The 13333-nt window shown below is 43.1% G+C and overlaps 1 protein-coding gene and 1 long non-coding RNA gene across 3 annotated transcripts in view; one reads left to right on the forward strand and one right to left on the reverse strand.

Annotated features, from left to right (window-relative positions):
- Positions 1 to 6858, reverse strand: part of srfa (serum response factor a) — a 29496-nt gene extending 22638 nt beyond the window's left edge. Inside the window, exon 1 of one of the 2 annotated variants that reach the window (XM_023983331.2) lies at positions 5838 to 6858. In XM_023983331.2, the coding sequence (XP_023839099.1) occupies positions 5838 to 6293 (456 nt within the window). In that variant the 5' untranslated portion in view covers positions 6294 to 6858. The remainder of the gene's footprint in view (positions 1 to 5837) is intronic. The other variant, XM_023983341.2, reaches the window with a different exon arrangement.
- Positions 1 to 13333, forward strand: part of LOC139027903 (uncharacterized) — a 393207-nt gene that overhangs the window by 32975 nt on the left and 346899 nt on the right. The window lies entirely within an intron of this gene.

Genomic DNA, 13333 nt, shown 5'->3' on the forward strand with positions numbered 1-13333 from the left:
AAGAACACATTCTTATTTTCAATGACGGCCTAGGAACGGTGGGTTAACTGCCTTGTTCAGGGGCAGAAAAACAGATTTTTACCATGTCAGCTCGGGGATTCAATCTACCACCTGCCTCTCATTGCACTCCACGAGGAGCCTGCCTGTTACGCGAATGCAGTAAGAAGCCAAGGTAAGTTGTTAGCTAGCATTAAACTTCTTATAAAAAACAATCAATCAAAATCACTAGTTAACTACACATGGTTGATGATATTACTAGTTTATCTAGCGTGTCCTGCGTTGCATATAATCGATGCGGTGCGCATTCGCGAAAAAGGTACCTAACCATAAACATCAATGCCTTTCTTAAAATCAATACACAAGTATATATTTTTTAAACCTGCATATTTAGTTAATATTGCCTGCTAACATGAATTTCTTTGTGTCACTTCTCTTGCAACAGAGTCAGGGTATATGCAGCAGTTTGGGCCGCCTGGCTCGTTGCGAACTGTGTGAAGACTATTTCTTCCTAACAAAGACAGCCAACTTCGCCAAACGGGGGATGATTTAACAAAAGCGCATTTGCGAAAAAAGCACAATCGTTGCACGACTGTACCTAACCATAAACATCAATGCCTTTCTTAAAATCAATACACTGAAGTATATATTTTTTAAACCTGCATATTTGGCTAAAAGAAATCCAGGTTAGCAGGCAATATTAACCAGGTAAAATTGTGTCACTTCTCTTGCGTTCGTTGCATGCAGAGTCAGGGTAACAGTTTGGGCCGCCTGGATCGTTGCGAACTAATTTGCCAGAATTTTACGTAATTATGACATAACATTGAAGGTTGTGCAATGTAACAGGAATATTTAGACTTATGGATGCCACCGGTTAGATAAAATACGAAACTGTTCCGTATTTCACTGAAAGAATAAATGTTTTGTTTGAGATGATAGTTTCCGGATTTGACCATATTAATGACCTAAGGCTCGTATTTCTGTGTGTTATTATGTTATAATTAAGTCTATGATTTGATAGAGCAGTCTGACTGATCGATGGTAGGCACCAGCAGGCTCGTAAGCATTCATTCAAACAGCAGTTTTGCGTTTTGCGTTTTGCCAGCAGCTCTGCTGTTTATGACTTCAAGCCTATCAACTCCCGAGATTAGGCTGGTGTAACCGATGTGAAATGGCTAGCTAGTTAGCGGGGTGCGCGCTAATAGCGTTTCAAACGTCACTCGCTCTGAGACTTGGAGTAGTTGTTCCCCTTGCTCTGCTTCGAGGGTGGCTGTTGTCGATGTGTTCCTGGTTCGAGCCCAGGTAGGAGCGAGGAGAGGGACGGAAGCTATACTGTTACACTGGCAATACTAAAGTGCCTATAAGAACATCCAATAGTCAAAGGTATATGAAATACAAATGGTATAGAGAGAACTAGTCCTATAATAACTACAATCTAAAACTTCTTACCTGGGAATATTGAAGACTCATGTTAAACGGAACCACCAGCTTTCATATGTTCTCATGTTCTGAGCAAGGAACTTAAACGTTAGCTTTCTTACATGGCACATATTGCACTTTTACTTTCTTCTCCAACACTTTGTTTTTGCATTATTTAAACCAAATTGAACATATTTCATTATTTATTTGAGGCTAAATTGGTTTTATTGATGTATTATATTAAGTTAAAATAAGTGTTCATTCAGTATTGTTGTAATTGTCATTATTACAAAGAAATAAAATAAAAATCGACCGATTTAATCGGTATCAGCTTTTTTTGGTTCTCCAATAATCAGTCCAGATGGCAAACACTGTGGAACATTGCAAATAGAAATGTCATGAATAGAACTAACGGGATTCCTTACTTAGCATGTCAGAAGGTCATGTTTGTTCTACACAGGCTATTAGTACCATAACCCAGTGCCCTACTTAATGCAGCCTAGACCAAGCTTCCTTCCACCATGCATAGCCATTTCTTAAAAGCTTTTAACAGGATCTCGGTGAGCACAAGCTGTTGTTTCTAAGTGGAACCCCACAGCCATGCATAACATTGTGCCTGTGTAGCAGCAGGAAGCATGGCTCTAACAAGCTCAGGGCTCCCAGGCACTATAGTAGTAGGAGGGGAGGGGATCTTTTTGGCAGCAGCCATTGGCCAGTTAGCTGTGTATGCTATTCAATGAATTCAAGCACTTTATGGTGCTCATAAAACTGGAACGACATCAGATAACAACCAGTGTTAATTAGAAAAGAAGGCTACAAAGACAGGAAGTGGCAAACGATAGGAAGGAGAATATAGAGTTGAAGAGATTGAGCGAGTCAGGCCTAGCTCTCCTGTGTCCTCCACTTTGCAGCAACACTTTCTGTAGGTTGTCATTTGTGCGGACACCCACCCACACACCAACCCTGGGCCGGCAGGTAACCTAGTGGTTAAGAGCGTTGGGCCAATAACTAAAAAGTCGCTGGTTCGAATCCCCGAACCAGCTTGGTGGAAAGATCTGCCGTTCACCCTTGAGCAACACAACAACTTCTCTCTGGGCGCTGACGACGTCAATTACGGCAGCTGCCTGCACCTCTCTGATTCAGAGGGGTTTGGGATAAATGTGGAAGACACATTTTGGTTGAATGCATTCAGTTGTCCAACTGACTAGGTATCCCCTTTCCCACACAGTATATGCACAAGTGGCATTGCAGAGGGGAAGGAACCTTGTGGTTGCCTAGGCACCCACACAGTATCGCTCTGTAAGGAGGGGGGGGGGGGGGGGCGTTGGCAGTGCACCATGGAGGAGCAGTGATAGCTCAAAGATATGTGGCACATCAAAGTAGCGCCTTACTCTATCTTCCACATCCCAAAGACAACTGCTCCCCGGGCGCCGTGGATGTAGATTTAGGCAGCCCCCTGCAACTCCCTGAATCAGAGGAGATGGGTTAAAAGTGGAACACACATTTCAGTTGAATGCATTCAGTTGTGCAACTGACTGACTTATGTAGCCCCTTTCCTTGCCTGTTTTGTAACAGAGGTTGCCAAACTTTTTTTCTGCCCCTCCCTGCTGCATACAGCACACCTGGGTACAAAAATCAGTGAAGTACCCCTGCCCTGAGCGGGATTGTTTAACTCCTGAAGGCCTTTGCAGACTGTACGTCAGAATCGGACTAGCTGTTGTCATATCATCCCGTTACCGGGATTGCAGCCATAAGAAGTTAACTGACTTTCCTAGTTAAATAAAGATTTAAAAAATAATCATTGCTTTGTATGGCAACAGCACCGCCCTCAATCGCATGGCACTACAGAGGGTATTGCAGACAGCCCAGCACATCACTGGGACAAAGCTCCCTGCCATCCAGGACCTCTATATCAGGTGGTGTGAAAGGAAGGCCCAGGAAAATCGCTAGACTCCAGCCACCAAAGCCAAAGACTTGTCTCCGCATCAAGTCTGACACCAACAGGCTCCTGAACAGCTTCTATCCCCATGGCATAAGACTGCTAAATAGCACTGACACTCCAGCACACACATTTATACTGACTCTACACTAGAGGTCGACCGACTATGATTTTTCAATGCCGATACTGATTATTGGAGGACCAAAAAAAAACAATACCGATTAAATCGGCCGATATTTATATATACACATTTGTAATAATGACAATACTGAATGAACACTTATTTTAACTTAATATAATACATAAATTAAATAGATGTTGTCTCAAATAAATAATGAAACATGTTCAATTTGGTTTAAATAATGCAAAAACACAGTGTTGGAGAAGAAAGTAAAAGTGCAATATGTGCCATGTAAAAAAGCTAACGTTTAAGTTCCTTGCTCAGAACATGAGAACATATGAAAGCTGGTGGTTCCTTTTAACATGAGTCTTCAATATTCCCAGGTAAGAAGTTTTAGGTTATAACACCTACCTCTATCACTCCAGTATCCCTGCATATTGTAAATATGTTATTGGAACTGACCCTGTATACAGCTTCTTACTTTTGCATGTTTTTGTTCTACCTTGTTATTTTGTAGAGCTTGCAAGAAAGGCATTTCAGTGTACTTGTGCATGTGACATTAACTTGACACGTGACCACAGGCCTGAGGAACACACGCATGCTGCTCCTGTAGTCCCATTTGACAGACTTATCAAGGGTGAGGTTATCGGCCTACACATGATGACCCAACCTAAACGCAAATAGTGTCATACCTAACCAAACAGGCCAGATCAAACAATATTGAGCTGCCTTGAAAAGAAAGTGGCTTTGGCAGCAAGTATTTGCATGCTCAGGTTTTTACTGGGCTATAACTTGGGGAGGTGATTGCTGGAATGCATTAAAATGTTCTTCTCGTCAGTCTCTATTGATCCTCTGTAGAAGCTGAATTGCTCTACAAAGCTAATCAAGTCCTGGAACTATATAGCAGCTCATGAAAAGTAGCTACTCTGGACAGCCTAATCAAGAACCATTTATGAAAACATTGTGTTATCAATAACATCTATAATAGCGCCATTGAACTCAAATGAGTTCGCTGTAAGTTACCACATAAAATAAATATACTTGGCAGATAGAACTCAATCTCTATTGATGGTGTTAAATCAGGTTTCCTGGAAATTACAAAAGGTGTCCCGCAGGGGGTCGATTCTGGGTCCTGTACTTTAATGTTTACATTAACAATAGACTTGTCTGTAAAAAGAATTACCTGTACTTGTATGCCGATGATACCGTTGCGTATGCTATTGCCCCCACGGTTGAACAGGCTCTATCTGAACCAGTCTGCCTTTATTGTATTACAGAAAAACTTTGTCAAATTAGTAGTGAATGCAGCTATAAGTAAGTATATGTGGTTTTCTAGAGCGCATAAAAAAATGTCTGATGATTTAAGCATATGTACTTTGGATGGTGTCCATATTGATCGTGTCCGTGCTTACAAATATCTGGACATCTGGATAGATGAAAAGCTGTATTTTAAAAAGCATATTGATGAGTTAGGTGAGAAAAATGGGCTTCTATAGAAATAGGTCCTGCCTTTCGCTAAATAGTAGAAGGCAGATTAGGACCGACGACGTCGACTGAACAGACTATGGCGACATCACCTATATGAATGCAGCTGCCACTTCATTAAAGCCGTTAGATGTAGTTTATCATCGTGCTTTATTACGGGCGACAATTTTAGTACTCATCACCGCATTCTCTACCAGAAAGTTGGTTGGCCCTCTGATGTCACGTAGGTTGATACATTGCTATGTTCTCATTTATAAAGCCCTTTTACATAAAGTCCCACTGTACCTAACATCATTACTAAACTTGAGTCATACAAGTTACCACACCCAGTCTCGGGGATGGCTGTCTCTACTGAGTTAACTAAAAGCTGATTTTCCTTTCTTGTACCTTATTTGTTGAACAATCTTCAAAAGGTGATGTTCTGGTGCTTCTAGCGCAATTCAGAAACCTGATTGAGGACCTTATTACTGATGAATGCGTTTGTTTTTTATGACCGTGTTTTTCTTTCTGCTTGCATGCTGATGTGCATTTTCCTGTAATTTATGCAATTCAGAGACCTTGGTCTCAGTATGACTCAGTGATAAAATAAAGATTAAATCAATTAACGTTTGTTAGCTTTCAGGTCATCAACATTTAGGTTTTACCATAGCCCCCGCCTATTTCTACAATTTCTCTTAAAATTGATTTTAAACCTAAGCCCACTGCTAACATTATGCCTACCCTTAAATTAAGACCAAAAAGCACATTTATGTTTTTAGGAATTTTTACCACAGCGCCAACACTTGTGAAATGGAACGTCTGCGCAGGTGTGGGAGCATGAGCACAGGTTGGCAGCATGTCTGCAATGAAAACAGAGATAGACTACTGACAACTAACCTTCTTCATAATGCCAGTCTTCCTCTTGCTAAAAGTTGTGTACCGCCGAAGTTTGTTGTCTATAAATTCCATTTTGATCTTGACTCGTCCGCGGGTTTTCTTGCCTGGCTTTGCCCCAGTTGCACCTCCCGTGACACCACCATAACCTCCCGGGGGTTGCCCCACAGACGTCGCCGATGCAGCGACTTCCATCTCAGCTCTCTCCCGTTTCACCCCTCTTCGGTCACCGGCTGAACCCATGGTATCATCATCATCCCCGGAGTCGGACTCTGGTTCAGAGCCGCTGTACACCACCTCGGCTGAGTATTCTCTGATTCGGTCGTCAAACCTTCCACCTTCCGCACCACTCATGTTCGTTCCTGGGTTATTAACTTGCAGAGCGGTCAACCCAGTCCCATTTCCAGGTCGTGCGCCCCCTACTCTTGTACCTATTCCTGCCCCGTTTCCCCCCAACATTCCGAACCTGTCCCCCAGGCCTTCAAACCTCTCGCGCCGCCGCGGTCGATGGACCCACTGGGTCTATGCGTAAATGAGCGATGTTGTGATCGAACAGAAATTATTCAAAAACTGTCCATTCCTCAATTTGTTGGTGCAAATTGCCTTGAAATCCAACTAACCGAGAGATACCTACCTAGTTAAATGGCATTTAGCTAGCGACTTTATCAACAAGTAAAGCCTAGCTAGCTAGCTATATAGTGCTGTTGCGTGTTCTCTGTGAGCTTTAGGAAACACGATCAAATGAATTAGCACAGATTAGTGTAAACGAAAGAAATTGTCCATGGCATATAATTTACCATAACTGTGCAAAGTTGTAGTTAGAAGTTGTTTCCGCCTACAACTAATCAATCAAACCCAACCCCCTACTCTTCTCCACATAAGGACATTTCGATTTACACCCATTGGTATTACTCCGCGATCCCATATAGTTCACAACGAAAACGCTTGACCATTCCCATTCTCTCTTCAAAAATAGATAATTTATGTTATTAACATCTGGAAATAGTCTCCCTTTAAAAATACATTTGAGATGTACAAGAGTCACACATTTAGCGCGCATGAATTCTATCTGGGGAAACGTTCTTTCGAGATCTACTTTCCGCCATATACAGCCATACATTTCCTTTTATGGTGTTGTCGCTCCTTATTTGGTGAGTCATAGCTCCGCACCCTAGCAGAGAGGAAGAGAAGAAGCGAGAGCATTTACTCCGCCCAAAATCTGTCTGCGTGAGATCAGCCCTTTTTTTGTATAAAGGTCCATGCCAGTGTCGAATTGCGTGAGGCTTATTTGATCGAATAGAAGTTTCGTCATGGTTAGGCCGTTACAAATGTACTAATATAAGTGGATGCATATGGCATTCCGGCAACTTTGAGAAAAACTACGTGGTTGTACATGTTATTATCACGCGTATCTGCCCTCTCATTTGCTAGAATGGTCCCACCTGATCTCGCCTGCCTTCAATCATTGAGGACATGTATTTCCATTGTTAAGAGCGGCCACTCGGTTTTCTTGTAAATATAATAGATAATCTTTGCCCTTAACTTGGTTGTGATTGGACGAAAATGCATCCACATAGTTTCGTCATTGAAAAGAGACAAAATGAGTGTTTTAATTGGATAAAAGTTATTTTAAAACGGCAAACCATGTAATGTATTTTTTCCCCCAGTGACGTTTGAATAGTGTTGCCCGTAAACTACCAACTTTTCCTGTGTTCTGAAAATAGGACGTCAAGTCAGTGTAAATGTGATGATAAATTCTCTAGCATTTTTTATCACAGCAGTACTTTTTTATTTACTCATATTGGAACAGTAAATAAAACGACATACTGCATTTGTCAACAGTGTTGGACCCATATCGATTTTTATTCCATATTTGGGACACCATGTGAATTAAAAGGAAAACAACCATGCAACATGACGTAGACAATTCTGGGGTGCATGTATTCCAAATTTCTCTTAATACGAGTTGTCTTGAAGAGATTAATCAAACAAATTCAGTTTCACTAAAGACTGCAGGCTTTGCTGTAGCCACAAGGTGGCGGTATAAGTATGATTTCCACAGTCAGGGAGGTTGTAAGGCAAGCCACGTTCCTTTTTTGTTCAGGTTTATGCAAGGCAAACTTTGCATGTAACCATACATACAACAACTGTTATAGCACTCATGCTGCATTTTGATGCAACTTGCAAACACTTTCTCCAGCACTGGTTCCAAACGAGATGTGCATTCCAGGGGGTTGGTGGCACCTTAATTGGGAGGACATGCTCGTGGTAGTGGCTGAACCGGAATGAGTGGAATGGTATTAAATACATCAAACAATTGGTTTCCATGTGTTTAATGACATTCCATTTGCTCGGTTCCAGCCATTATTATGAACTGCCCTCCCCTCAGCAGCCTCCACTTGTGCATTGTCATTCTGCCACAAGACATGCTGCCTTAATGCCTTAAGAACGTGGTGTGACCTACAACCTCATGCACCAAGTTCATAAAAACACTTTGTCTCGTATTCAATTCTAACCTACTCTACCTGACAGACAATCATACACCACATGACCAAAAGTATGTTGACACCTGCTTGTCGAACATCTCATTCCAAAATCATGGCCATTAATATGGAGTTTGTCCCCCCTTTGCTGCTATAATAGCCCCTACTCTTCTGGGATGGCTTTCCACTAGATGTTGGAACATTGCTGTGGGGACTTGCTTCCATTTAGCCACAAGAGTATTAGTGAGGTCGGAAACTGATGTTAGGCGATTAGGCCTGGCTCGCAGTTGGCGTTTCAATTCATCCCAAAAGGTGTTTGATGGGGTTGATGTCAGGGCTCTGTGCAGGCCAGTCAAGTTCTTCCACACCAATCTCGACAAACCACCCCCTTTGTGCATGGGGGCATTGTCATGCTGAAACAGGAAAGGGCCTTCCCCCAAACTGTTGCCACAAAGTTGGAAGCACAGAATCGTCTAGAATGTCATTGTATGCTGTAGTGTTAAGATTTCCCTTCACTGGAACTAAGGAGTCTAGCCCGAACCATGAAAAACAGCCCCAGACCACTGTTCCTCCTCCACCAAACTTTACTGTTGGCACTATGCAATGGGGTAGGTAGCGTTCTGCTGGAATTCGCCAAACCCAGATTTGTCCGTTGGACTGCCAGATGGTGAAGCGTGATTCATCACTCCAGAGTAAGTGTTTCCACTGCTCCAGAGTCCACTCCAGATAACGCTTGGCATTGTGCATGGTGAAGCTAGTGTGCAGTTGCTCGGCCATGAAAACCCATTTCATGACACTCCTGACGAAGTTCTTGTGCTGACATTGCTTCCAGAGGCAGTTTGGAACCACTTCGGGACTGAGCCGTTGTTGCTCCTAGACGTTTCCACTTCACAATAACAGCACTTACAGTTGACCGGATCAGCTCTAGCAGGGCAGAAATTTTATGAACTTACTTGTTTGAAAGGTGGCATCCTATGATGGGGCCACGTTGAAAGTCACTGAGCTATTCAGTACGGGCCATTCTACTGCCAGTGTTTGTCTATGGAGATTGAATGGCTGTGTGCTCGATTTTTTACACCTGTCAGCAACAGGTGTGGCTGAAATAGCCAAATCCACTAATTTGAAGGGGTGTCCACATACTTTTGAATATATAGCGTACCTGTTCACGCAATATGTTTCTATCTAAACTGCTGACGTTCTGTAACAATGCACCCTACTGAACAGACCCCTGGTCTGACAGGTTGCAGTAGGGTCTGTAACACTGAGCTGGATACTGGATGCTGGATTTTGCATCCAGTATAGCATCCAGCTCATAGTTATATCCAGTATCTATCACAGAGTTATATTCAGCAACCAGCTGAGAGTTATATCCAGCATCCAGCATCCGGTTCAGAGTTACATCCAGCATCTGTTTTGAAATTGTACAAAAATACAGTACCAGTCAAAAGTTTGGACATACCTACTCATTCCAGGGATTTTCTTTGTTTTTACTATTTTCTACATTGTAGAATAATCAAAACTATTAAATAACACATATGGAATCATGTAGTAACCAAAAAAAGATATTAAACAAATCTAAATATATTTTATATTTGAGGCCAATGGTGATTATAAAACAGTTGCAAAGTTTAATGGCTGTGTGATAGGAGAAAACTGAGGATGGATCAACAACATTGTAGTTACTCCACAATACTAACATAAATGACAGAGTGAAAAGAAGGAAGCCTGTACATAATATAAATATTCCCAAACATGCATCCTGTTTGCAACAAGGCACTAAAGTAATACTGCAAAAAATGTGGCAAAGAAATTCACTTTTTGTCCTGAATACAAAGCGTTATGATTGGGGAAAATCCAACACAACATGTTACTAAGTACCATTCTTCATATTTTCAAGCATGGTGGTGGCTGTATAATTTTTTGGGTATTCTTGTCATCGGATAAGAATAAACAGAATAGAGCTAAGCATAGGTAAAATCTTAGAGGAAAACTTGGTTCAGTTTGCTTTCCAACAGACACCTTTCAGCAGGACAATTGCCTAAAAAACAAGGCCAAATATACACTGGAGTTGCTTACCAAGACGACATTGAATGTTCCTGAGTGGTTTTGACTAGAAATCGGCTTGAAAATCTATGGCAAGACTTGAAAATGGCTATCTAGCAATGATCAACAACCAGCTTGAAGAATTAAAAAACAAAAAATTTGCAAATATTGTACAATTCAGGTATGCAAAGCTCTTAGAGACTTACCCAGAAAGACTCACTGCTGTAAACGCTGCAAAAGGTGTATTAACTCAGGGGGTTGAAAACTTATCTAATCAAGTGTTTTATTTTCCAAATTTATTTTTGTATTTCTTTACAAATTTTTCATCCACTTTGACATTGCAGTATTTTGTGTAGATCGTTGACAAAAAAATGACAATTAAATCAATTTGTATCCCACTTTGTAACACAACAAAATGTGCTGAAAAGGGTGTGAATACTTTCGGAAGGCACTGTACCTGCCATGATGTCAACCGGCGTGTCTGTGACGATCTGTAGGGGGAAGGCCACTAGTAGTCCGTCGGGGGCCTGGGTGAGAAGGCCGGTCCCAGGCCTGTCAACTGCTGCCCCAACATCTACTGCTGACTCACCATCAGCATCAGCAGGTCAGGGCTGGAGCTGTCGGGGTAGTCTGCTGTACTAAAGTCTGGACTGCTGGGAGGCCAAAGTGAGAAGGGGCTGCCCGGGTCATCCTTCAGGCCTTCGGCCTTCATTTACTCTTTAGTTTACTGCTCCTTGAGGATCATCTTATTCTGCAGCTGGGTCTTCTCTATGGCTGGAGATAAGCTTGCACTCTGTCTCTTTCACAATGGACTCCAAGGGCTGGTACGGGTGGAAGGGGGGCAGCATGTCTGTCTGGACTGTCTGCAATGACAGGGTTATCCTGTAGGGGGCACTGCTTGGAGCCACCTGAGACAGCCACACAGGACAACACAACTAGTTAGTTACAAGGTTGTACCATCTATTATTACAGTAATCATTATAACGCTTTGATGCCTTGTGTAGTCAACTGGTGTCTAGTTGTCTTCTTGGTCAGGGAATTAACAAAGTTAGACCTATATTTACTGTTGGGCTGACCTTTTGTGATGACGGGTGCAGGTGTTGAAATGATAGAAGGTACTCTGTCTGGCTCCACCATGGCCAGAGCTTGGAACTCGTAAGATGTAAGGAGATATTACAAAAGTATATTTGGCATCAATATCAACTTGGTGTCAATACAACTGCATGCAGACAAATAAACAAACATGTTTGTAGAAGTACAGTAGTTATTTGTCTGTTAGTAAACGAGCGGTCCCTACCTGAGAGGTGTCATATGAGGGGTGTGTGAGCTGAGATAGATCTTGCGCTGGGACCGACAGGGTGTTGTTGGGGTAGTTGAGGAGGTAGGACACCACAATGGTGTGACCACCCTTAGCACCTCCTTCTCCTCTTCACTCTCCTTTCCTTCCATGTCCTCCTCGTCGCTGCTGGACGATTCTAAGATCTCGTTCATGTCCGTCTTCCAACTGTCAAGGACCACCTTGATTTTGAGGAAATGCACTGCCCCATTCAATACTGGGAGTAGCCAGAGCAAGTCAAGAGTTACAGATCAATTTAATCTCAATTCAGTTGAATAAGACATTTGATTTCCCCATAAGAATGGCCATTCAGTTCCTGAACTAAATAGAATTGTGAGTGCAGAGTTCCCTAGGTGAGCCCTCCTTAGGTTTACTCGACAGGAACTCAGGCTTAGAGATGCTGTCGATGTTAACTTCATTGATCTCCTTTCATGCCAAAGTGTGACTGAAAAAAACAACACGCAGTAACATCTAAATGCATGTGCATTCAGCTAAAAATGTTACCAATTGTAAGACTTTATTAGCAAAAATACACTGCTCAAAAAAATAAAGGGAACACTTAAACAACACAATGTAACTCCAAGTCAATCACACTTCTGTGAAATCAAACTGTCCACTTAGGAAGCAACACTGATTGACAATAKATTTCACATGCTGTTGTGCAAATGGAATAGACAACAGGTGGAAATTATAGGCAATTAGCAAGACACCCCCAATAAAGGAGTGGTTCTGCAGGTGGGACACAGCCACTTCTCAGTTCCATGCTTCCTGGCTGATGTTGTGGTCACTTTTGAATGCTGGCGGTGCTTTCACTCTAGTGGTAGCATGAGACGGAGTCTACAACCCACACAAGTGGCTCAGGTAGTGCAGCTCATCCAGGATGGCACATCAATGCGAGCTGTGGCAAGAAGGTTTGCTGTGTCTGTCAGCGTAGTGTCCAGAGCATGGAGGCGCTACCAGGAGACAGGCCAGTACATCAGGAGACGTGGAGGAGGCCATAGGAGGGCAACAACCCAGCAGCAGGACCGCTACCTCCGCTTTGTGCAAGGAGGAGCAGGGAGCACTGCCAGAGCCCGCAAAATGACCTCCAGCAGGCCACAAATGTGCATGTGTCTGCTCAAACGGTCAAAACAGACTCCATGAGGGTGGTATGAGGGCCCGACGTCCACAGGTGGGGGTTGTGCTTACAGCCCAACCCGTGGCAGGAGTTTGGCATTTCCCAGAGAACACCAAGATTGGCAAATTCGCCACTGGCGCCTGTGCCCTTCACAGATGAAAGCAGGTTCACACTGAGCACATGTGACAGACGTGACAGAGTCTGGAGACGCCGTGGAGAACGTTCTGCTGCCTGCAACATCCTCCAGCATGACCGGTTTGGCGGTGGGTCAGTTATGGTGTGGGGTGGCATTTCTTTGGGGGGCCGCCAGCCCTCCCTGTGCTCGCCAGAGGTAGCCTGACTGCCATTAGGTACTGAGATGAGATCCTCAGACCCCTTGTGAGACCATATGCTGGTGCGGTTGGCCCTGGGTTCCTCCAATGCAAGACAATGCTAGACTCATGTGGCTGGAGTGTGTCAGCAGTTCCTGCAAGAGGAAGGCATTGATGCTATGGACTGGCCCGCCGTTTCCCAGACCTGA

This window comes from Salvelinus sp. IW2-2015, linkage group LG1, assembly GCF_002910315.2.
Source record: "Salvelinus sp. IW2-2015 linkage group LG1, ASM291031v2, whole genome shotgun sequence".
Classification (NCBI taxonomy): Eukaryota; Metazoa; Chordata; class Actinopteri; order Salmoniformes; family Salmonidae; genus Salvelinus; species Salvelinus sp. IW2-2015.